The 24442-nt window shown below is 37.8% G+C and overlaps 1 protein-coding gene across 1 annotated transcript; it reads left to right on the top strand.

The window, feature by feature from the left end:
* Window positions 1-14238: 14238 nt before the first annotated feature.
* On the top strand, window positions 14239-23908 carry LOC107635273 (protein ARABIDILLO 1). Its single transcript, XM_016338699.3, has 13 exons — window positions 14239-14631; window positions 14936-16330; window positions 16471-16629; window positions 16718-16798; window positions 16932-17063; window positions 17484-17611; window positions 18208-18295; window positions 20950-21044; window positions 21658-21721; window positions 21828-22003; window positions 22542-22763; window positions 23083-23167; window positions 23295-23908. The coding sequence occupies exons 2-13, from the start codon at window positions 14978-14980 to the stop codon at window positions 23469-23471; spliced, it is 2760 nt and encodes a 919-aa protein (XP_016194185.1). The 5' UTR covers window positions 14239-14631; window positions 14936-14977; the 3' UTR covers window positions 23472-23908.
* Window positions 23909-24442: the final 534 nt, after the last annotated feature.

The raw sequence follows: 24442 nt of genomic DNA, 5'->3' as shown, positions 1-24442 counted from the left end.
TGCAGGGAAATCAGCTTCTCTGCCACTGTCTTTGGCATCTTATATAAACTGAGGTAGTAAATCGGCAAGCTACTAAGAACCGCCTTAATTAGGACCAGCTTACCTGCTTTGTTAAGAGTTTTTGCTTTCCACAAACTCAGTTTGTCTTCCACCTTATCAATCACCGGTTTCCATGTCTTAACCAGTCTCGGATTTGCTCCTAGGGGAATGCCCAGATATCTGACTGGTAATGAAGCCTCTTTACAACCCAGTAATCGACACATCCTCCGGACCCACATCCTCTCACAGCTGACCGGTATAAGGCTGGACTTTTCAAAATTAATGGCCAATCCCGACATGAGCTCGAAGCATCTGAGTAGCCGATGATAATTCCTGATGGTCCCCTCATCAGGCGGACAGAAAAGAATAGTATCATCTGCAAACTACAAGTGAGACAACTCAATATTATCTCTACCAAGCAGTAACGGAGTTATACGGCCATTCCTCACCGCCTCTCCAATCATTCGATGCAAAACATCCACAACTAACACGAACAGAAATGGGGACAACGGGTCACCTTGCCGTAGACCCCGTTCCATTTTGAAAGGCTTTGAAGGTGATCCATTGACAAGCAATGACATAGATGCAGTGGTGACACACTCCTTTATCCAACCTCTCCACCTCTGGCCAAACCCCATCTTCTGCAAGACAATATCCACAAAGCCCCACTTGACTCTATCATAAGCCTTTTGGAAGTCCAGCTTTATTATTGCGGCGCTCTTTTTTCGTGTTTTTAGCCAGTGCACTGTTTCACAGGCGATCAAGGCCCCATCATGGATTTTCCTGCCCTTAACGAAGGCGCTCTGAGTCTCTCCTACCAACCCCGGCATTACCTTTCGCATCCTCCTAACCAACACCTTGGATATGACCTTATAAACACACCCCACCATACTAATCGGCCTGAGGTCCTTTATTTCTCTGGCTCCAGTAAACTTTGGCACCAGCGTAACCCACGTAACATTCGAGTCTCTAGGAAGTGTAGCCGAAAGGAAGAAGCCTAGCACCGCATCAGTGAACTCCCTTCCTAAGTCATCCCAGCATTTTTTTATGAAGTTCATGTTGTACCATCACTACCTGGCGCCTTTGTTGACTCACAATCCCACACTGCCTCCTTTATTTCTTCAACAGTTGGCAGCATCTCTAGCTCCAGTGCCTCTTCCTCGTTGATCTGCTTTACAAGCCCGTCCCTGAATCCAATCACTGGCGATGTCTCCTGGTGGTACAACTCCTTATAGAAGCCCCGAATAGCCGTCTTGATCCTCGCCTGGTTCCTTATCTACCTCCCATTAACCATTAAGGAATCAATCATATTCGACCTTCTTCGTGCTGAGGCTAGATTGTGGAAGTAGCGGGTATTTTTATCCATTTCCTTCACGTGCCGCGATCTGGACATTTGCTTCCAATGAAGCTCCTTCCTGATATACCATTTTCTACAGAAGCTTACCAACGCTCTCCTTCTTGCTTCAATAGTCCCATCAGCCGTGCCAGTACTTACCATGTCATCTACTTTCTTAATTTCATCCTCCAGATGTGTAATCCTTTGGTCCATATTCCCAAAATTGGCTCTATGCCATCTGCTCAGCGGAGTCGTCAGAGCCTTTAGTTTATCAATGAACTGTCCCTCCCCCAAGTTCCTCCACTCCTCCTTCACCATTCTCAAGAACCCATCATGGGTAAACCACGAATCCAAGCTCCGAAACGGTCTTGGTCCCCCGCTAATCCGGGTAACCTCCAAGATCATTGGGCAATGGTCTGATAACCCTCTAGGTCCCCCTCTCAGTCTTGTATCAGGAAACTCTTCTAGCCACTCTAAACTAACCAGTCCCCTATCAATGCGGCTACATGATTGCCCTCTGAACCAGGTGAATAAGCGATCAGTTATTGCCAAGTCCACTAACTCCATATCCTGTATCCACGATTTAAACTCTTCTGCGGACACTGTTAAAGAGGTAGCACCCTTTCTCTCTTCTACATGAGTTACCTCGTTAAAATCCCCCATATAACAGAACGGTACTTGGCATAACCCAGATAGGAAGCTCAACTCTTCCCACATAATGAGTTTTTCCGCCCTTTCATGTGGCCCATAAACTAGACAGAAAGCACAGGGAAAGTTAGTTTTTAGCAGCACACCTTCCAAGCATATCCAGCGAGCCCCTTTATAACAGTTGTTCATCCGAAACACCATGTCGTCCCACATTAATACCAGTCCCCCCGCAGCACCAACCGAACCAACTAACTCCCATTTAACTGCGCCATTTCCCCACAGTTGCGCTATATCAAAATTTGTCACCATCTCTGTCTTAGTCTCTATCAACCCTAGCATATGCACATTAAACTTTCTCCGAAAGTTCTTAATCATACTTAGTTTACCAACCCCCTTCAACCCCCTAATATTCCAAGAACTAAAAATCATTGTATAGCACTTATACACACCTTTTTCCGATTCTTCGGTCGACTCCTCCGTGCTTTCTCCTTTCGCTTAGCCTGTTTTTTCTTCTGCGCAATTAACTCATTCTGTGCCTGTAGAATGGCCATGATGTCATCTTCCTCATCATACTGCACCGCTCCAGATTCTACTGCAAGCTTCCAGACTTCTTGGTTTTCTTGCATATCAGCTGTCCATTTATTCTCTGATGTTTCTGTCTCAGCTTCGCTCACTGCATCAGAAGGGGCCCCTTGCACACCCGCTGAAACTCTCCCCTGAACACCAGTATCTAACTCTCCCTGACAGCCACTGTCCCTGCCCTCTGCCAACTCATCTCCCAAGCTAGCCCCATCCCCTTCCAACGGAGAGCACGACACTCCCTTGCCGCTGACCTCAAAAGAACCAGTGCCATCCCCTGCACGACCTGGATTCCCCCCAACGACATCACTGCCCCTCCTCCCTCCACCAGCCGCGGCATCATCAGCACCATCCCTCCCGCGAGAGCACTGCCTACCTCCCTCACCGGTGCCCCGCTCAACCCCCGTTCCCCCAGACTCGCCTCAGCAACCTCACCCGCGACGTCAACAGCCTTGCACACGCCACCCATCCCCATTATCATGTGCGGTGACCCAGGGTGATCATCCGCCTCCACAGTCAACGTCGTACTCACCAAGGCGAAGCCCCGATCTGCGTCTCTTCTCCTCCCCGCATCACACCTGACCACGCCGCCATGGTATCCTTCCCCAGCCTCATCGCCCAATGTAAACGGATCACCACTCACATACCTACCCGATTGAGATCCTCCCTCCGCATTACCCACAACCCGCTTCACAACAGGCCCAATCCGCATCCCCTTTACGGAACCAGCATGAGGAGTAGATGGGCCTCGGGAAGTCAAGCCCAACACTGCCCCCTTTGGCTTAGAGTAAACAAGCTGGGCCTTAGAGCTATTAGAGCCCAAACAAATCTGGCTTGTGATTTCTCCCACAGCAACCACCCGGTCCGCATCAAAGTCCCACGACTGAGTCCTCTCTGACGCATCTTCTTCAATCTCAGCACTTCCTCCCCTGAGCTCAGCAACCGTATTCTTGGCCGTTATAGAATTTGAATTCAAAGAACCGTTGCTCCATTCATCCAAAATATCGGCCGTAATTACGCTTCTGCCCTCCGGATCCCCTTCCATCCTATGCGGCAAGGCTACCTCCTCAGCCGCCGGACCCGGCCACCCCCTCTTCATCGGATTTCGAGTACCGCTAATGCCCTCCATGCTCCCAGCAACCCCTGGCATCACATCAGTCACCACCACCCCCTCCAAAGAGCCATGTTCATCACTGCCAAGTTCCTCAGCAATTACCTCAAACTCCGTCGACCCTACAGTTAAATAAAACTTTTCCGAGATAGATGCCACCCTCCAGGTATCGATCAGCATGCGACCAGCCCGGAGCGACAAACTTGGGGCTGTAACGTTAGCACAAGCCACAACCTCACCCCACTGGCTACCAATCGCACGAAAAGTATCCTCGGACCAGGCATGTAGTGGAACGCCAGAACACTCAATCCACACTCTTCTCCTCACACTCCATTCCTGATCATTCCAACGGCACATACTATGGAAAAACTGCCAGCAGCCATCCCCACAACCCTCCAACGCCTCCTCCGCACTCTTTGTACTCTCAAATATCAGCAAGGCCTTATACCTCCCCAGCTCACAGATTTTAACAACGTGAGGCCAAGCTTTACTGCTGAGTTCATTCAATAGTCTGAAGTCAATTGGTCTCACAGTACTCCCAATCACACTCCTTTGCAGCCATTCGAGACTGGTCTTGGCAACAGAGGCTTTCAGCAACATTGCCCCCATTTTCTTGGAATCCTCCTCTATGGCATGTGTTGCAATATCTAGAGCACTCGGCCGTGCCCCCTGCACCATGTTTGGAGATGGCTGGATCCCAACTGTGTGCTCCCTTATCGCGTTATTGACCTCAGCCTGGCGGTGGTGTGGCCTTCCCTCCGCCACCACCTCTGCCACTCTTCGTCCCTTAGAAGCATCCCTCCTATACTTAGCCTCCCCTACATAAAGCTCTTTCCCCCTTAACAGCATGTGATTCATTTCAGCAATAGCCTTCAGCGCTCCTCCCTTCGTAGTATATCGTATGAAGGCAAATAGGTAGATCTTCCCATTTCTCGTCTTTCTTGAGAGGTATATGTCGTTGATCCGTCCCGTCCAAGAGAATAACCCAAACAACTCGCGTTTCGAGATATCCGCTGGTAAACTGTCCACGAAAACACTGAATGAATCTCGTTCAAGCCGAACGTACTCCTCCCCGATTCCAGACTCTGGGGTCTTTCGCTATGCTTGATCGCTCCCTCATGCTTTCTTGTTAATTAGGTACTCCTTACGTACTCCCTCATGCTCTTCAGTGTTCTGTGTGTGTTTTATATGTTTCCAATGCTGGACCACACATAATAATAATAATACATACATATAAAACGGAATGAATTAAAGGAGGAATGAATTGGGAGAGAAAATAAAATTAGGGAGCTAAGTGGAAAGAAAATAAGAATAATGATTAGAAGGTGTAATAATAAAGAAAATAAATAAGATGATAAATATCATGAAGCTTTGGTTTACAGATATTTTATTAATTTTATTCATCATGGAGTAGTGATTTTAATTTTTTTTTTATTTTTTTTCAAAAAATATTAGTTAATTTTTGAATTTTAATTGAATATTTAAGCAATGAATAAGGTTGCCAATACAATCCACACAAGTACCCAATTCAGTCAAACCCTCAATATATGATATGAATATGCATAAATAAACACTTAATATTTGAATTCATTTTTTTGTTTTTTTATATAAATACTTAGTATTATTAAGATATATAGTAATTCAATTTGCTAATCATTATTGAATAATATTTGATGTTATCAAATATAAAAAGACTAAATATTGTGTTTGAGTGAAGTTAAATTAGTTTTTACGGGTTGAATATGATAGAGTTGGGTTGAAAGATTTTAAATGCAAATAAGGTTCAAATTAATAAGTTTAAATTTTTGAATAAAATTAGGGTGGAATTTAAACCTATTTTATCTTATTCATGATCGTGTCTAGCAATAAGTAGATTAAACACTGTGTTATAAGTAGCCAATATACTAAAAATTGAATGGAGTGATAAATTCTTTGATCAAAGTAAGTCATGATTTGAAATTAGGTCTTTGTACCTTTTTTCTTCGAACTAGTTGAATGATAATTCATAGAAGGTTGCCTTTATTTAAAATTATGTAACTTTTTTTTTTAGTAAACACTTAAATTGGTACTTAATAAATTTTAGATTGAACATTTTAATTTTTAATAAATTTTTATTTTTTAAAAATTTTTAAGAATTATTTTTGTCCGATAGGTTAGTCCATTTATCATTTTCAATCAAGTTTTTAATATGCATATTGGACAAATAAATTTTTAACAAATTTTATTATAAAATAACTAGCTTATAAAACGACAAATTAGTCCCTTTTATAACGGCACAGAGATCAATGTGTTCAACGGAAGTAATTTTTGAGAACTTTTAAGCTGTGTTTGTTTATAGGCGCGGGACATTGAAACAAGACTCAAAGATACAAAATCATATTTGACAGATAAGATATAAATAGAAACATTATATTAAGAGATACAGAATTAATATATTTTGTGTCCTTCTTAATAATAATAATAATAATAAAACACAAAAATACTAATAAGCGACACAACTTATTTTTTATTTTTTCTTTCATTATTTTTATCAAATTTTCATAATTATATTTTTTTATCATCATATATCTTCCTCCTAAATTTTTTGTATAGAAAAAGTAAAAATAAATTGAACTTTCATAATTTGTTTAAATTTATCACTATATAAAATATAAAAATACTAATTTTTGTATCTTTATTTTTTGTGTATTATTCTCAATATCTTATTTTATCTTATTATCAGAACCAAACACAGAGGATAAATATTTGTGAAAATTTAAAATGTTCAATTTAAAATTTCTTAGAGATCAATTTAGGTATTTATTTTTTTATTTGAACTTCTACGATTTATTATATTTATATCAAAATGAAATATTTGTTGTGCTAATAATGAATTGGAGGATGTTTTACACTTTTTTTTTTTAATTTTGATATTGGGAGAAACATGGAGTATATATAATTGGGCTATGGGAGTGTAGGGGCTTCACGAGGGTGTGACAACTGTGATCAAGAAATCGGACGGTCTGATTTGGAGCACAGTAATCAGACGATCCGATTAGAGGCTTGGCAGATACACAAATCGGACCGTTCGATTTGCGCACCCCCATCCACGCGTCAAACATATATGCATTCCAGCCCCTCCTGCTTGTATACACTCCCATTTGTATACCCTAGCCCCTCCTTTCACTTTCGTTCTAACTCTCCTTCATTCTCCAACTCCACCTTCACTTTTACTCTCCATTGATGAAATCGGACATTTGAAGGAAAAAATTGACCACTAACCTTCAACAATGCCAAGAAGAAGGAGAATAAAAGACGTCAATCATCTGGAACTCCACTTTACTAATTATCTTGATTATCCTAATTATGTAAATTTTTATTTTTAAATATTTTAATTTAATTAAAATAATAGTGATAATGTTAGAGATTAGTAGTTTATTATAGTGATAATGTTAGAAATTAGTGTAGTAATAATTTTTAAATATTTTGATTTAATTAAAATAATAGTGATAATGTTAGAGATTAATAGTTTATTATGGTGATAATATTAGAGATTAATATAGTAATAATTTTTAAATATTTTGATTTAATTAAAATAATAGTGATAATGTTAGAAATTAGTAGCAATAAATTATAGTAATAATGTTAGATATTAGTGTAGGTATGATAATAAAATTAGTAATAATTAGTTATAGTAATAAATTAGTTATTGTTATTAATAGATTGTAGTAATAATTTTTATTAGTAGGTATGATAATAAAATAATTAACATTAATTGTTATTAATAAATTTATTATAGTAATAATTTTTTTTAAAATTATACGTGTGATAATAAATTAATTATTATAAGTTGTTATTAATATAATTAATTAGTATTAATTGTTAATAATAAATTTATTGTAGTAATATGTTTTATAAAGATCTAGGTACGTATGATAATAAAATAATTATTATGAGTATAATATAGAAGATATATAAAAATTATTGAATTAATTTTTTTTATTATGAGTATAGTATAGATATTTAATAAAGGATGATTTATTATTGTGTGTTGTTAGAATAGAATAGAATAATTATTTGAGATTATTTGTTATGTTGGAAGTGTAAATATTAGAATAGAATATAATAGTTACTTAATTAATGTATTATTATTATTATTATTATTATTATTAGTGCTATATAAATAGAAAATAAGGAATAGGAGTTATTATTATAAAATAATTTGGTTTTAGACATTAGAATATGTAATTTTAATGTATCTAAAAATAATTAGATTTATATTTAAGATTCGTTTAAGACTTATTGATAACTATTAGATTGTAAAAAATATAGATGTAAATTTTTTGTAAAATAGAGTTAGTGTATTTTGAGTAGTTAATAATATAGTTGTTAACATAATTATGTTTTATTAGTTATGTGATAGTAAAAATTTGATTCTGTTAAATTTAATTTGTTAATTAAATAAGGTTATATTTGTTTAATATGGTCTATGGCTATGTTTTGTAGGGTTTACGGGTGTTGCAATGTGACCACTACATGCCATCGAATTCGTATAATCAAATTGTGGAGGGACATTTACGGAAGACTGACTTTTATCACGTTTCCCATATTGGAGTTGTCTAATATCAGTTGGTATTGGTTAATCCTCTGATTGAGAGATGGCGCCCTGAGATTCACATATTCCATTTTCCGGTTAGTGAGTGTGTTGTAACCTTGGAGGACGTGGTGATAATTCTTTGTCTTCCGACGAATGGTCTGCCAGTTACAGGACCGACACTCACTAGTTATGAGGCGTTAGAGGCTGAATGCTTGGATCAGTTTGGTGTTGGACATAGGAAGATAGACTGTAGAGGAAGCTTCATCAAGTTGACATGGTTTCGAGGACTGAAATATCGTTTAGTATTGGCTGACGATATTCACATTCAGAGGTACGTGAAGTGCCATATAATGTTATTATTTGGGACCATTATGTTTGGAGATAAGTCTGGGGCAGCGGTGCACTGAAAGTTTCTGCCGTTTTTCTATAACTTTGCTGGGATCATACAATTTAGTTTGGAATCGGTATGCCTGGCACACCTGTATAGAGCGTTGTGTAGGGTAACTTGTATCGACTGTAAGGAGATTGATGGTCTACTGACACTTTTTCTTACCTGGGCATGGATCTGCCTACCATTTTTTGTGCCGATTCTTGGCAATCCTCGACTCTTTCCGATTGCAAACAGGTAAATATAATTACTATCTACTTTGAAAAATTGTAGCACGCTGCATTTTAAATTTGATTGATAAAAGTTAATTAACAAATTGTCTGATGTCAGGTGGCGTAACCAGGAGCGTGCTGATTGGCCTTATAGATTTCGTAGTCTTGTTCACTTGAGGAGAGCATTGGATGATTTGCAAGAAGGACATGTATGTTGTAATAAATGAGTATCTATTTTTGTTTAGCCATATTATTATTTGGTGTGTAATCCTCCTTTACTTGCATAACGTGTACAATTTGTTTGGGAGGTTTATGCAATTGGTCGCATTGATCCAGACGTGATTCTTTTTGACATCCGTCAGCATTCGATTATATGGAGTGTCACAATTCCGCTTATATCTTTTGAATGTATTGAGTGGCATGCATCTGATAGACTGAGGAGACAATTTGGTTTTACCCAGGGCGTTCCTCATCAAGAGCGTGATCTAGGTGAAGCATACGGTGAAGTTCAGACAGGAGCCCAGAATCATGATTGGTTTGGAACCCACTCATTTTTGGTTATGCATTGGACGAATCGGTATAGTCGTGTTCTTGTCGAGCACCTGGTGCCCTCACAACATCCTCTAGATATTTACATGCATTGGTACCGAGGTACATATGGTGCCCACTTGCATCTGTCAGATCTCATATTGCAAGAGAATCAGGAGGGTAATTCTATTTATAATCAAAAGAATCAACAAGATCAACCACCGCCACCACCATTGCCACCACAACTGCCACCGCCACCGCCACAGACACAAGCACAGCAAGAGCCTGAGCAATTCACACCATATATTCTTGACATGCATTATGCGGATTATTTTACACCATCGTCCTATTACATCAACAGTATTGGAATGTCTCGCATCAAGAATCAGGGGAACATGATTCGTTTAGCCAACTGCTTGGATTCATGGCTCCTGTGCCAGGTTACTCATTACCATGTAATTACGGAGACATTTCCACCGACCAGAGGGCGCACCCGAGTGGTATTGCTCCAAGTAGGTTGACATTGGATACGAGATTTCGACCTCGCACTTCCTATGGCAATTCCGGAGGTAGACTTTCTGTTGACTCGAGTAGGAGTGATGATGCCACAAGGGGGATCATACAGAGCGGGAACTCACGTCGTATTCCGATGGGTCTAATTCATGAGAGCAACTAGGAAGTTGATGATGAGGCTAATGATTATCTGGTTGACTATTCGGACGAGGATGAGGATGAGGACAAGGATGAGGATGCAAATGATGCTAATGATGACGACGATGATGATCCAGATGATGGTCCAGCGCCTAGTGGAGGTAAAGTAATTTATTGGTTAGACTGGTAAAATAATTTCCTTGTTAGTTGGTAAAGTAGTTTATTGGTTGGTTGGTGAAGTAATTTTCTAGTTAGTTGGTAAAGTAATTTTCTTGTTAGTTTGATTTGATTAGTTGGTTATTGAATGTGTGAATATTTTCATAGGTACAACCACAAGCGAAAAAGGAAAATGATACAACCTTAGAGCTGATGCCCCACGTCGGAGAGCTAATCGATATACCCCTATCCGCTTTTAATAGGGTTGCAAAGAAATGCAAAAAATTATACAAAAATGTCAAATGGGCGATGAGAAAATGATGTGTGTATTGGACTTCCTTACTTAGAATGTGTTTGTTGTTTATTGTATCCGGTTTGTTGAACTATGACGATGACTATGTTAATTCCTCTTATGTCATTAACTATGCTACTTCACTGTACGTCAGCGTTCACTTTATGTCAATATATAAAAATGTCAAAGTCATACAATAACGTCACAAACGAAATGCAATAACATGACGACATCTGCTACGGCTGTAGCCCTCGACCCCGCATTGCTTACATCGCTTAGGATCACGCAACATCCGAGTGTCCATCTCATTTAAGAAATGGGTCATCCTTGGCTGATATTTGGATACTTGTCTGAGGAATAGATTACCTACGAATCGAAGTCCATGATAAACAGACCATGTTGTGGGATTTCCTAGTGGCCTAAACCTAGCTCTGTACACTCTTCGAACTTGGTCCATTTTGTAAACATCATGAACATACAGTTGCCAATCCAATCATTGATTTGCATAACAAGCAAACACATGTCAACACGGAAGCCGGTCTACCTGAATTCACCACAGTCACACCGTTGTCGACATAGGTCCATTGCATACTCCACACCATTAGGACACTCATGCACTTTGAATACCTCATTCTGTATGTCAAAGCAACTAACTTGGATGTTACCCGCTGTCCGCTGATTTGCATGCAATTTGGAGGTCACAAGCTCAGAGAACACATGTCCTGCATTAATACGAGCCTCAACCTCGGCTCTTTTTCGGGTGAACAATTCATTAAGCTTTGTAAAATCTTGCCTTAACAAGTGCAGTGCCTGGAAGATTGCGCGCCCCTTTCAGTACCGAGTTAATGCATTCCACTAGATTAGTGGTCATATGACCCCACCTGTATCCCCCATCAAATGCCAAAGCATACTGCTCACGTAGAATCCGATCCAACCAGTTGGTATAAGCCTCACCCCGCTCGTGTCAACGCTGATAATGCGTCTCGTACTCGCGAAATGTCCTCGAATATCCTGTCAATAAAAAAGGACTAACTATAAAAAACATTCATAATTAATATCTGGGTTTAAGAATAACTATAATAGTAACTATGATACCAATATTGACGATAAGCTTCTGCAGATACGGAGCCTTGAACTTCCTCAAGAAGTTTGACTCTATGTGTCTGTTATAAAACATGTGGAATACTCTGGGAGGAGACCAAGATCCGTTACTACGAGCAATAGCTGACCTGATGGATTCGTCCTGATCGGAAATAAGGCCCACATCATCACGTGTCATGACATGTTGTCACAAGTTATTAAGAAAAAAGTGCCAAGCCTTACATGTCTCTCCCTCCACTATCGCAATGCAATAGGCACGATGTTGTTATTGCCATCCTGTGAAACTGCAACCAACAATCAGCCCTTATATTTTTCATACAAATGAGTTCTGTCTACCTGCATTATTGACTTGCAATGTCTGAATACTCTAACACAAGGGTAATAACTCCAAAAGACTCGATGTGGTACACGAAAATTAGGAACCAAGTTATCTCCCTAGTATGCAGGCATTGTTTCAAAATGAACGACTGCTGATGGCTCCTTGTGACACATGGAATCAAACCATATGGGCAAAGCTTCGTACGAAACTTTCCAACCTCCAAAAATTGACTCCACTACCTTCTGTTTTGCCAACCATGTTTCGCGATAACTTATGGTGTAGTTAACCTTCGACTGTACTTCTGCAATCACTAATTTCACCTTTATAGATGAGTCAACTTCTACCAATGGCTTTATTGCTTCTACAATTGTGATGGAATCCAGCTTCAAATGATCTTGAGAAATGGTGGCCCTAGTACAGGTGTGAACACCATTGTACCTCCTTATCTCCCAATAGTACTTTCTAGACATTTTGCTAACCCTGATCAGCTAATCACAATCTGCGCCGTACTGGGTACATTTAGCATAGAATGTCGTCGGTTCTGACTCATGCACCCAATAATCTACACCTCTACAGATGGTATAATCTTTCATCACTTTAATTATTGCCTCCCTAGAACTAATTTTATTCCAACGGTAAATTCACCATCCGTCATAATAGGAAGCTCTGCTGCAATCACGCATCAAAATTTATATTTTCATAAATAATTCTTAAATACATGTCTCATTAATAAAATCTATCTATGATCCATATATCAAGAATAAATCATGCAAAAGTTAATAAATTAATTAATTGGGTCATTAAATACTATTTAATAAATTAATAATCACACAAAAATGCGAAATACTAAATTCCTCAACATACATGTTTACTTGATAATTAAAAACTAAACAATTACTAATCATATGCTATATTTTACCTATTTACCGTTGCCTTAAATATTTGTCTCAAACTCAAAACCTATGTATAAATCATAGTTTAAAATGATTACATACCTGCATTTATATATTGAGGAAACTCCGGTGCATGCATGACCTCCAAATTCAATGACGGCATGAAAGTCGGCTCCTCAAACGGCTACTGGTTTGCTAGTGCATTTGCCACATCTGCCACATCTGCCGCCATAGCATCGTCAGCTTTGATCTTCATCTACATCCGGATCAACGACCTCATAGTTACTTTCAAACTCTTTCTCGCTATCACTGTTGTAATCTTCTAATTCAATATCTCGGTCCGCTGCAGATTGCTCGAACTCAATATACAGTTTGATGAACGATATTCGGGACCGACTTTCAAGATACACTGAAAACATTTCTTGCATGCTCGCTTCATTGATCACGTATTTCGTTTGAAATTGAACGAACCCGCCAAATACAGATATAGGATATCTGTACTGAATACACGACATTCTCCTATATATTTGAGAATCCATCTTCTCACAAATCACACCTTTTAATTCTTCAAATAACAATGTGAATGGAATTATAATATTTAATGAATTTTCACATACAATTTCAATCCTTCATATGTTTGTAATAAAATTTGACCATGATAATACACTTTTAACATCACTCTATCATCCATGATAATAGAGAAAAAGAGAAAGAGCAGAGACAAGCTTCAGAGACTTGAAGAGAAGAGTGTGAGAAGAAGAAGATGAAGTGGATAGCTCGGTTATGGAGTTGGTATATATAAAACTGAAATCGAACCATCCGACCGCTTTCCTAATGGTTCAATTTTTTTTTGAAAACTTAAATTGGACAGTCAGATTAGTGGCACGACCCTGCCAATTTTTTTTTGCGAGAAATCGGTGGATCCGATTTCATTGTCCAACAAAAATTTATTCCTGCAGCCTAGAAATTGGTGGGTTCAATTTCTTTGCAAACAAAATGTCTACCCAACACAAATCAGACGGTTCGATTTGTATCCCCTCTCACCTTCAAAAAATCGGACCGTCCGATTTCTTTCCATCAACTAACTGCCGTCACAACAATGTAAAACATCCCTAACTCAGCGTTACACCAAACTAGGTGTCATATCCAAAAAATTAGCCAATGTTTTACATAAATATGCAATTAAATATCACCACAATAGCACAAAATACAAACAATTAATCAACTATATATCAATTTACAAGTCTTACCAATTAAAAAAAGAATTCACATGACAAAAAAATAATTTCATATCAAAAATAAAAATAAATTTGTTTAATGGATATTTTATAAATATTTTTTTAATCCTACTTAAATCTTATATAAAAATCAAATACAAATTATGATGATATATATATGTAACACAAGATGCCGATTATATGAGCTGGAGTTTCACAGCGTTGTTGGTTCTCTTCTCCCAAACCATCAATCTTTCTCCTCTCTCTTTCTTTCTCTCTCTCTTTCCCTTCAATGCTGTAATTCTCTTCTCGTCTCTGCTACGTCTCTCTTTCTCTCTCTCTTTCTCAAAATCCCTATTCTTCTCTCACAACTCTCCAACATACATAACCCCACAATCCTTTTCTTCAGGGTCTTTGCGTTTTCCCTTTCTCAATTCTCTTTCTGACACCCTATTTAAGCTTAGTTTCATTTTCTCTCACTGCTCTTTCCCCCTTTCTGGGGTTCATCGTAAATCCCTTCAAATGCATCTGATTTCTGTTTCCAAGCTCCAACGATGACCGCATAGCCTGAGCCTCAGCTCACAGGTTTGGTACAACAATAAAAAAGAGCATTTTTTTGGTGTTGTTTCTATGATATAGATTCTGGATTTTCTTTGTTTTAATCTGGAGTTGTGTTGTTTTTGCTGCTGTGGGGTTTTTACTTGATGGTTTGTGTTATGTGTTGCAATTTGGTCACTTTGATGGAGGTTACTAGGGTTTTCTAGGTGGTAAGGTTGATTTGTGTTTTGTTCAATGGTTGTTGGATTTGGCTTTTAGTGTTTGATGCTGATGATGTGTTTGTGAATTGTTCTCTCTACTGGTTTTTGAGATTTGTTTTTTGGATTTGAAGGTGTTGTTGGTGTCTATGTTGCTGTGATTTTCTTGGTTTGAGATGAGTCGAAGAGTGAGGAGGAAGGTGGCAAGGAAAAGCAAAGGGAATGATGTTGTAGCTTCAAGTTGTCCTGAGATTCGAGATGAGGTTTTGGATTTGGAACTGCCAGGGACGGTTGATTGGAGGAGCTTACCTGATGATACAGTGATTCAGCTGTTGTCATGTCTGAGTTATAGGGACCGTGCTAGCTTATCGTCGACTTGTAGGACATGGAGGACTCTTGGCAGCTCGCAGTGTTTGTGGAACACGTTGGATCTTCGTTCCCACAGGTTTGATGCTAATATGGCATCTTCACTTGCTCCGAGGTGTGTGCATCTTCAGAAGCTAAGGTTTCGTGGGGCAGAGTCTGCTGATGCCATAATCCATCTTCGAGCTAGGAACTTGTGTGAGTTAAGTGGTGACTATTGCAGGAAAATTACTGATGCAACTCTTTCGGTGATTGCTGCCCGGCATGAGTTACTTGAGAGTCTTCAGCTTGGACCTGATTTCTGCGAGAGAATAAGTAGTGATGCTATTAAGGCAATAGCTCATTGCTGTCCTAGACTTAGTAAACTTAGGCTTTCAGGTATCAGAGATGTAAATGCAGATGCTATTAATGCATTGGCTAAGCATTGTCCAAAGTTGACTGATATTGGGTTCATTGATTGTTTGAATGTTGATGAGCTTGCATTGGGGAATGTGATGTCGGTTCATTTCCTTTCTGTTGCGGGCACATCAAGTATGAAGTGGGGTGTTGTTTCCCATCTTTGGCATAAGCTTCCTAACCTGATTGGATTAGATGTTTCGAGAACTGATATTAGTCCATCTGCTGTTGCAAGGTTGTTATCCTTATCGCATAGCTTGAGGGTTTTGTGTGCTTTGAATTGTCCAATCCTCGAAGAAGACACTAGCTTCTCCGCTAGTAAATATAAAAACAAGTTATTAATTTCCCTTTTTACCAATATTTTTGAAGGACTAGCTTCTTTATTTTTTGATAGTACAAAGAAAGGAAAGAATGTCTTTTTGGACTGGAGGAGTTCGAAGAATAATGATAAGGACCTTAATGAAATTATACCTTGGCTTGAATGGATGCTGTCCCATACACTACTGAGATCTGCTGAGAGCCCTCAACAGGGTCTTGATAATTTCTGGGTTGAACAAGGCGGAGCACTCTTACTTAGTCTAATGCAGAGTTCTCAAGAGGATGTTCAAGAGAGGGCAGCTACGGGCCTTGCAACTTTTGTCGTGATTGATGATGAAAATGCTAGCATAGATTGTGGAAGGGCTGAAGCAGTTATGCGAGATGGTGGCATAAGGCTCCTTCTTGGCTTAGCAAAATCTTGGAGGGAAGGGCTTCAATCTGAGGCAGCTAAGGTAGTCACTGGTCCCTTTTGTGTACAGATGATCCTTTTGAACAGTTCTAGTAGTTTTTACTTGCATCTGATGCAAGATTAATTGATACATGCATAACCGATGTGTTTGTACTTATATCTCCAAACGGTCTACATTTGTAGGCAATTGCAAATTTGTCTGTCAATGCCAATGTGGCCAAAGCTGTTGCTGAAGAGGGTGGGATTGAGATTCTCGCTGGTTTGGCTAGGTCAATGAACAAGCTGGTGGCTGAAGAGGCTGCTGGAGGGTTGTGGAATCTCTCTGTAGGAGAAGAGCACAAGGTTGGATTCTGAATATGATTTGCTTTCTCATTTTTTTAATTTAATGCTTAAAGCTTAATGTGAAAACTGAATGAGGCTTCCATCACAGGGTGCCATTGCGGAAGCAGGTGGAATAAAAGCTTTAGTGGATCTTATATTCAAATGGTCCTCTAGTGGAGATGGAGTTTTGGTATGTTTATTTAATTTTATGATTATGAGCATGTTAACTGCTTTTCATATTATCTTCTAATTTATAGCAATAGAGGTTGCTATTTTATGATTGCATATAGCAGTTGGTTGATAACTTAATTTTGCCTTTCCAGGAACGTGCAGCCGGTGCATTGGCTAATTTAGCGGCTGATGACAAGTGTAGTACAGAGGTTGCATTGGCAGGTGGTGTGCATGCTTTAGTGATGCTTGCTCGTAACTGCAAATTTGAGGGCGTGCAAGAGCAGGTACTACTTAGTACTTTCTATTTTTTGGGCATCGCCTATCAATTGCCAAAATTGTTGAAACTACTTTATTAGGTATATTATGCCTACCAAATAAAGCTTGGAACTTATGGTATTTTTTTTTAATTAGTAATCTAATTGTGTTTTAAATGGTGCTTATTCTGGTCAATGGTCACGAGCAAATTGCAAAACAAGGATAGGATGTCTTAGTAAGGATCTGACAAACAGTAATGATGATCAATCTAGTTAAGGGGTGCTTTATGCCATTCTCTATGCCATTTGTCTTGGTAATATAAGCCAAGATGAACACTAAATAAATATTGATTCTTCGGTTGTATGTTTTGTCAATTCTTATCCTTTCCATATAGGGGAATATGATAAAATTGGGGTTCAATAATTAATGTTGCTTCTTATACATGTTAGGCTGCTCGTGCATTGGCTAATTTAGCTGCTCATGGAGATAGCAATAGTAACAATGCTGCTGTTGGACAAGAAGCAGGTGCTCTTGAGGCACTTGTTCAACTTACACGATCTCCACATGAGGGCGTCAGGTAATCTTCTAATAGTTCCTGAAATCTGTGTTATTGTACATTGTTTGGTGAAAACGGGATTAAATGGAAAAAGGAAGGAGTGGTAGAGATAGAATGCAAGAAAAGCATTTCGTTTGTAAATCAATCTAAATGGAAATTTTGCTTAACTTAATAGAAAATGTTGTCGAGGGTTAATTTTAATGCCACTGCAAACTTGAAATTTGCATCTTTGCCTTATAGAACTAAGAGCTGCAGTCTCTCCCTTAATAGAAGAAAAGGTTATTTAATAGCTTTATAATTACTACTTTTAAATATTTTGCCATGAATTAATTGGCCAATCAGCTTGAGTGCCCCACATTGTGGGGAAGCCTCTCTCTCTCTCTCTCTCTCTCTCTCTCTCTCTCTCTCTCTCTCTCTCTCTCTCTCATGTAATTATCAGGTTAGGCTGCGTATATTGCACCCTGGGTGCGCTCCTTCCCCCGGACCCTGCGTTATCACAGGATGCATGTGCACCAGGGTGCTCTTTTTTTTTTTAAATGTGTAAAGAGTTTGCGGAGAAAAAGCTAAATCCATTCCTCTCTTAATAAGAAGTTTTTTCCGTGTCTATATTATTACAGGCAAGAAGCTGCTGGTGCCCTTTGGAATTTGTCATTTGATGATAGAAACAGGGAAGCCATCGCAGCAGCTGGTGGAGTTCAGGCTTTGGTATGTGTTGTTCCTTGTTTAGCTTAATATTTTCTGTTAAGATTGTGGGACTAGATTGGAGAGGAGGAAAAGAGAGAATAATGACTATAAATATATTGATATGTTTATAATCTGATGTTTTCCAATATACAATATCCTAATCCCTATTTATAGCAGTACCACTCTTAATCCATATGGTAGAGATATTATATGATATCTTCTTTATTCCAACACTCCCCCTGAAGCTAAAGCTTACTAAGCTTTAAAGCTTGTTACAATTAAACCCTTAATAATACAAACTAATCTCCATTGAAGATTAGCGAGGAACTTAAGGTGTGTCTGAATATTAATCGAGGAAGCTAGAACGGTTGTCAGCCTGAACAAGCCTTTGGAGAATTGCATTACTAGGAAGGAGAAAAGACATGCAACTATCAATGGAGTTTCCAAATATCAATGATGGCTGTAATGACAGAATTAATCTAGCAATCTGAGATTCCAGATTGAGACGCATCAACTCAGAGGGGTGGCCACATCATGTTGGGTTATTTGCTGGGTTTAAATCTTGGATTGAATAGGCAATCTATAGAAGGCTTTAGACACCTCTGCAGCTATAGAGAATGCTCTTGTTGTCAAGTGTATATCTCTAATTTTTAATAGAAAATGAAATTTTGTTAAAATAGTGAAGAATGTATAGAAGAGGATGAGACACCCTCTCATAATGCACAAATACATAATATATAGCTCAAACCTAACCGACATGAGTCATGACCATGTATTAACTAATAATGCATACCAATCCCTTGAATAGACCATGTTCTGAGGCCAAAAAGGTAGTCCTATTTTAAATGAAATCAATAGTTGAGAAGGAATCATTGAAAATCCCAAAATTCCTTTTCAACCAAATACACCAAAGAGCGACACAAATTTATTTTATTACTGCCTTTCGCTGCTAATAGCTTTAATTGCAATGTAATTTAATACAGTATACTCTTGAGATCTATGTGTAATGTGTAACTCCACCTTAGAACTTAGGCCAGAGGGAGGGTTGTCCAAGACTGAAGACACTTGTGGATCACAAAACCTGTAGGATTGGATATTTGTGAATGGCCTAATTTTGATTGTAGGATAGAATGATAGACTTATACCCACCTAATTTCACCCACAAAGCTAGCTCAAAGGTGTAGGGCTGCTCAAATGATTATAAATGCCATTTTGGTATACACTTACATAATGTCAGACTTACTAAGTAAATTGCAGGATCTTATCACATTTTCATGTTATAGATGATAATTCAAAGCATTTTGATGGTCTCGGAACATACGGAAATACTGAAATTAATAGAATAATTAAGCATCAATCTGTTTTTTGTTTTCTTGTTTCAAGTACTTAGGTAGAAGGCAACACGGAATGCCTTATAGTGGTAGTTATTAATATGCATTGTAAGATAGAGTTTTCCTGTTGCAACAAAATGAAATTTGAAATTTATTTTGAGGAAGACTACGCATGGGACATCGATACATTGCTTATGTATGCTTCAACTGAAGTGTCATGATTTACCTACAAATATATATTGAACTTTTTAGGCAAAGCTAACAGAACCAAATTACTGTATTGTTGCTGGGACACTGCGATTTGACCTACTTATCAAACAATAGAGAAATTTTCTTTTTTCAGATAAAGTTCTGAAACCTGCTGAATGCTTCAAAGAAAGAAGATTCAATGCCCTTTTTTTGTTACCCCGAAGTTGAAAAAATAACTATTTCAACATTGTTTCTTTTTAAATTTTACTCATTGTTGCTTAATCACTGGGGTCTGGAATTCTATTTCCATTTTTAATGAGAACATGGGCTTCCACGTAGGTTAGTATTGTATTTCTTTTCAAATAGTAATCTTTTAATGGTATTACCTTTTGTTTCCCCACAATTTACCAAATCATTTGAAAAGGTGGTTTCCATCATCCATAATTGATGAAAATTTATGTCAAGAAATTTTATTGGATGAAGATTGTCTTTTGTGACTCAAATTTTGAATTTATCTGAATTAATTATGATACTTTATATAATATCAGTGAATTTTCAATTGATTTTGACAACTTAATGGAAAATTGAAGCTAATCGAATATTTGGGGACGTTGTGAGTATGCATTGTTTATTAATATTTGTCTAGATTGTTGATCAAGTTTGTCAACCAGTTTTCAAGTTAATTATCGGTGGCTTTTGAGATGAATAAAATCATGTTTTTGAAAATAAAAAATGAAAATTTATGGGTCCCTTTTGACTTATTTTTGCCATATCATTACTTTTTCGGTGGCTAAAATGTTGTGTTGTTTTGAAATATTTGGTTGGAGTGCAATTCATGCAACCTTCGATGATAAATTTTCGGACATGCAAGTTTTTTTTCGGACATGCAAGTTTTATGTGATATGATTTGACATTTGGCATCTATTTGTAGAGCTCACCTTTTCACTCATGATCTTTTTAGAGGACTTTCCTCAGACATGTTGAGGGATTAGAAAGTTTCACTTCTTTTGATCGTATTTTTTCACTTGTATAGAGGATTTCTTATCTGCTGTTTCCTTGTATTACTCTCCTCTCTGTTGCAGTGATACTCTTCTTCTATCCCTAAAAAAATAAAAGTTCTAATATTTTGATGCTTCAACGTTGTGGTTTATGTAGGTTGCTCTTGCGCAATCTTGTTCTAATGCCTCTCCTGGACTTCAAGAAAGGGCTGCTGGTGCTCTCTGGGGATTATCAGTCTCCGAGGCCAATAGGTAATGAAAGAGTTCTATTTATAATTTTATCCTGATAGTATTGATATCTTGAATCTTGATTCTTAAGACATTCTTTAAGAAAGTTATAACCTATTTTTATCCTTCATGCTCTGTTGTTCCAGAGAAATTTTTTGTGGTCCTTTCTAAATTATTCTCCATTATCCCTCAGTTTCTTTTTTTTTTTTTTAATAGAAAATATTGAGGGTATTGGAATCATCTACCTGCTTTCGTAAGCTCGAATTTATAATCCTGTCTCATTCATAGTTGAAATCAAAATCCTCACAATGAGATACATAATAAATTCATGCATCTTGGAATATGATGTTTGCCACTTTTAATATACTTTGTTGACTTATTGCCTTATATTTCATAACTATCTGATTCTAAATCTACCATGCAAGCTTTATTACATTTGTTTCACTCTTAAAAACTGTAACTGTTACATCTTTCTTTGTCCTCCATCACTGATTTTGAATAACATCTACGGGATTGGAACAAATTGAAATTCATTTAGATGTAGCATCTATAAAAGTGCTCATGTGGTTATTCCATTGTTTCATTATCTCCACGCTACATTATGCTTACCTTAATTACTGGTCGTCTTTGCTTTTAGCATTGCCATTGGACGTGAAGGTGGTGTTGCACCTTTGATTGCTCTTGCAAGGTCTGAAGCAGAGGTAATTTATTTCCTTGATTATCAATGTCAAACATTTTATATGCTTTTACGACTTTTTTTTTATATATGTAAAATCATGATCAAATCCATGCCACTTCTGCTTTCAGGATGTTCATGAAACTGCCGCAGGAGCACTGTGGAATCTTGCTTTCAACCCTGGTAATGCTTTACGAATAGTAGAGGAAGGAGGAGTTTCTGCACTTGTGGATCTGTGTTCTTCATCAGTTTCGAAGATGGCACGGTTCATGGCTGCCTTGGCATTGGCTTACATGTTCGATGGAAGGTAATTTGATTATTCCCCCTTTCCCGTCTCCTTTGTTTGATAGGAGTGGAATGCTCCCATTCTTTCCTTTCCATGTGAATGTCGTTTTCTGTTCACGTTTCAAGTGGTTGATTGCAGAAATATATTGTTTATTTGACTAGTCAAACGAGATACAGAATCAATGTTGGAATATTGGTATTTGTTGTCTATCTATTTGTTTATGTTAATTGAATTTTGCCCATGTTAACAAAGTGTTCATCCAATTATGGAGGAAATGCCAGTATATGAATAATCAGGTCAGTAGATGATTGTTTAGTACTCTTCCATCAATCGGTATCTACATCTAGTTGTAGTTTCGTTTTAAGTTACAATTACAAAGATGCCGAACTAATATGTTACCGGTAGCCATGGCTTTTCTCCTCCTACCTTTGTTAGTTGAACAAATATGTGAAGTGAATGTAACGTATTCTTTACTGTTACAACCAATTATTTAACCTATTAACTTGGATACAAGAAACCCCTTTGTGTATCTTATCTGAGATGATGGTGCATTTTGCAGAATGGATGAGTTTGCTTTAGTAGGCACGGGTTCGGAAGGTATTTCTAAGAGCGTGAGCTTGGATGGGGCAAGAAGGATGGCCTTAAAAAACATTGAAACCTTTGTCCTTATGTTTTCGGATCCACAAGCATTCACAGCTGCTGCAGCATCATCGGCTCCCGCAGCATTATCCCAGGTTACTGAAGGCGCTCGAATACAGGAAGCAGGACATCTGAGATGCAGGTTTTTCTCTCTTTCCTACCAGCATTCTCTTTTCAAGGATAAATTACAATAACATCCCTTGAGAGTAGGTCATATTACATAGACACCCTTCTATTTGTAAAATCTTCCCTAAAATTTATGTGAACTAAAATTGATAGCATTTATATCTTGAAAAACATGACATCTTGACATATCAAGGGTTTGTTTTGTAGTATTGACAAACCTTGGGAGGTTAGTGTAATTTACCCTTTTATAATGCAAAACTGCATGCAAATTTAACTTCTTTCATGCTTGGGATATCTAACTTATTAATTTTTATTTTTATTTTTTGGTTATTTAGTGGTGCTGAAATCGGAAGATTTGTCACCATGCTGCGGAATCCATCATCTATACTCAAGACTTGTGCAGCATTTGCTCTTCTCCAGGTAACTGAAACACCCTCATAAGTCCCATACTCAGCGCAAATCGACAGTCAACACTTTGATATTATCTGTATTTCAAGTTATTTTGATTTCTGATTTTTGACGAAATTGTACTTTTTTTCGATTGCAGTTTACAATTCCTGGGGGAAGACACGCCATTCACCATGCCAGCCTCATGCAGAATGCAGGAGCAGCAAGAGTTCTTCGTGGCGCGGCTGCTGCTGCCACAGCTCCACTCGAAGCGAAAATCTTTGCCAGAATAGTTCTTCGCAACCTTGAGTATCACCAAATTGAGCATACAGCGTAGATCAAATTCATCTATTCTGTTACAAAATCCTCCTCAAAGTAAAATTGGACTTCTCTGGTGTTTCTCACATGTATACGAACTGCTCAACAATGCCATGAGAACACTGCTAGCTGGCTGAATCTGAATTTGATGTAAGTGAAGCAAAAAAAAGACCTAAATTGCAGGTTCATCTATCTTTTAAGTCCCTTGGAACTGCTTAGTCAAAAACAGTTCTTTATTTGAGATGTATTTCTTCCCCTTTTGTATCAATCTTTTTTACACCATGGTTGCATGACTGCATCAGATAGGAAAAATGATATAAATTTTAGCGGTTATGTTTTTTCCTTTTTTTTTCCTGGGCCCTTTTGTATTATTATTATCCTGACATGTTCTGTATAATTATAAATTTAGAACTTTTTTGAAGTATTTTATGAAAGGTTAGGTTCAATTTATTTTAATGGAATGCATTAATGATATCACCTTTTGGGTTTGGCACCTTCAATCTAGTTTCTCCATCTCAAAATGCATATTGTTTTCAATAAATTGATGCATTGAAAATTCCATGTATTTGGAAATTATTCAAATGGTTTGAATAATTTTGCCCAACCTCTTCTTGAATAACATTTAGTGGTTTGTCTTAAGTTATAACAACTTGATATTGTTTCACCTTTAGAAAAAATCATAATCAGTTTGGAATATGTGCATTAAAAACATAAATAAATTTCATTTTTTGTCTGGTGTTATGTTTTGCATTGATATAGAGATTGTGTCAAATCTTAGACTCTTAAAGATTACTATTAGGACTTGATGCAATACACTTGTAAGATATTAAAATTGATTTGAATTCATGGTTAAAATATTCAGGTATTAAATAATGAAATTAATATTTGATTCGATAATTAATGAACTAGTATTTGTTGCCCCTAAAGGTGGTTATGAAGGATAATAATGGAGATTGAATGAAGAATTTTTTTCTGGCACTGTAATGAAGA

Source organism: Arachis ipaensis, chromosome B4 (assembly GCF_059453495.1).
Source record: "Arachis ipaensis isolate K30076 ecotype BB chromosome B4, ASM5945349v1, whole genome shotgun sequence".
Taxonomy (NCBI): Eukaryota; Viridiplantae; Streptophyta; class Magnoliopsida; order Fabales; family Fabaceae; genus Arachis; species Arachis ipaensis.
This window is presented reverse-complemented; position numbering and strand designations above follow the sequence as displayed.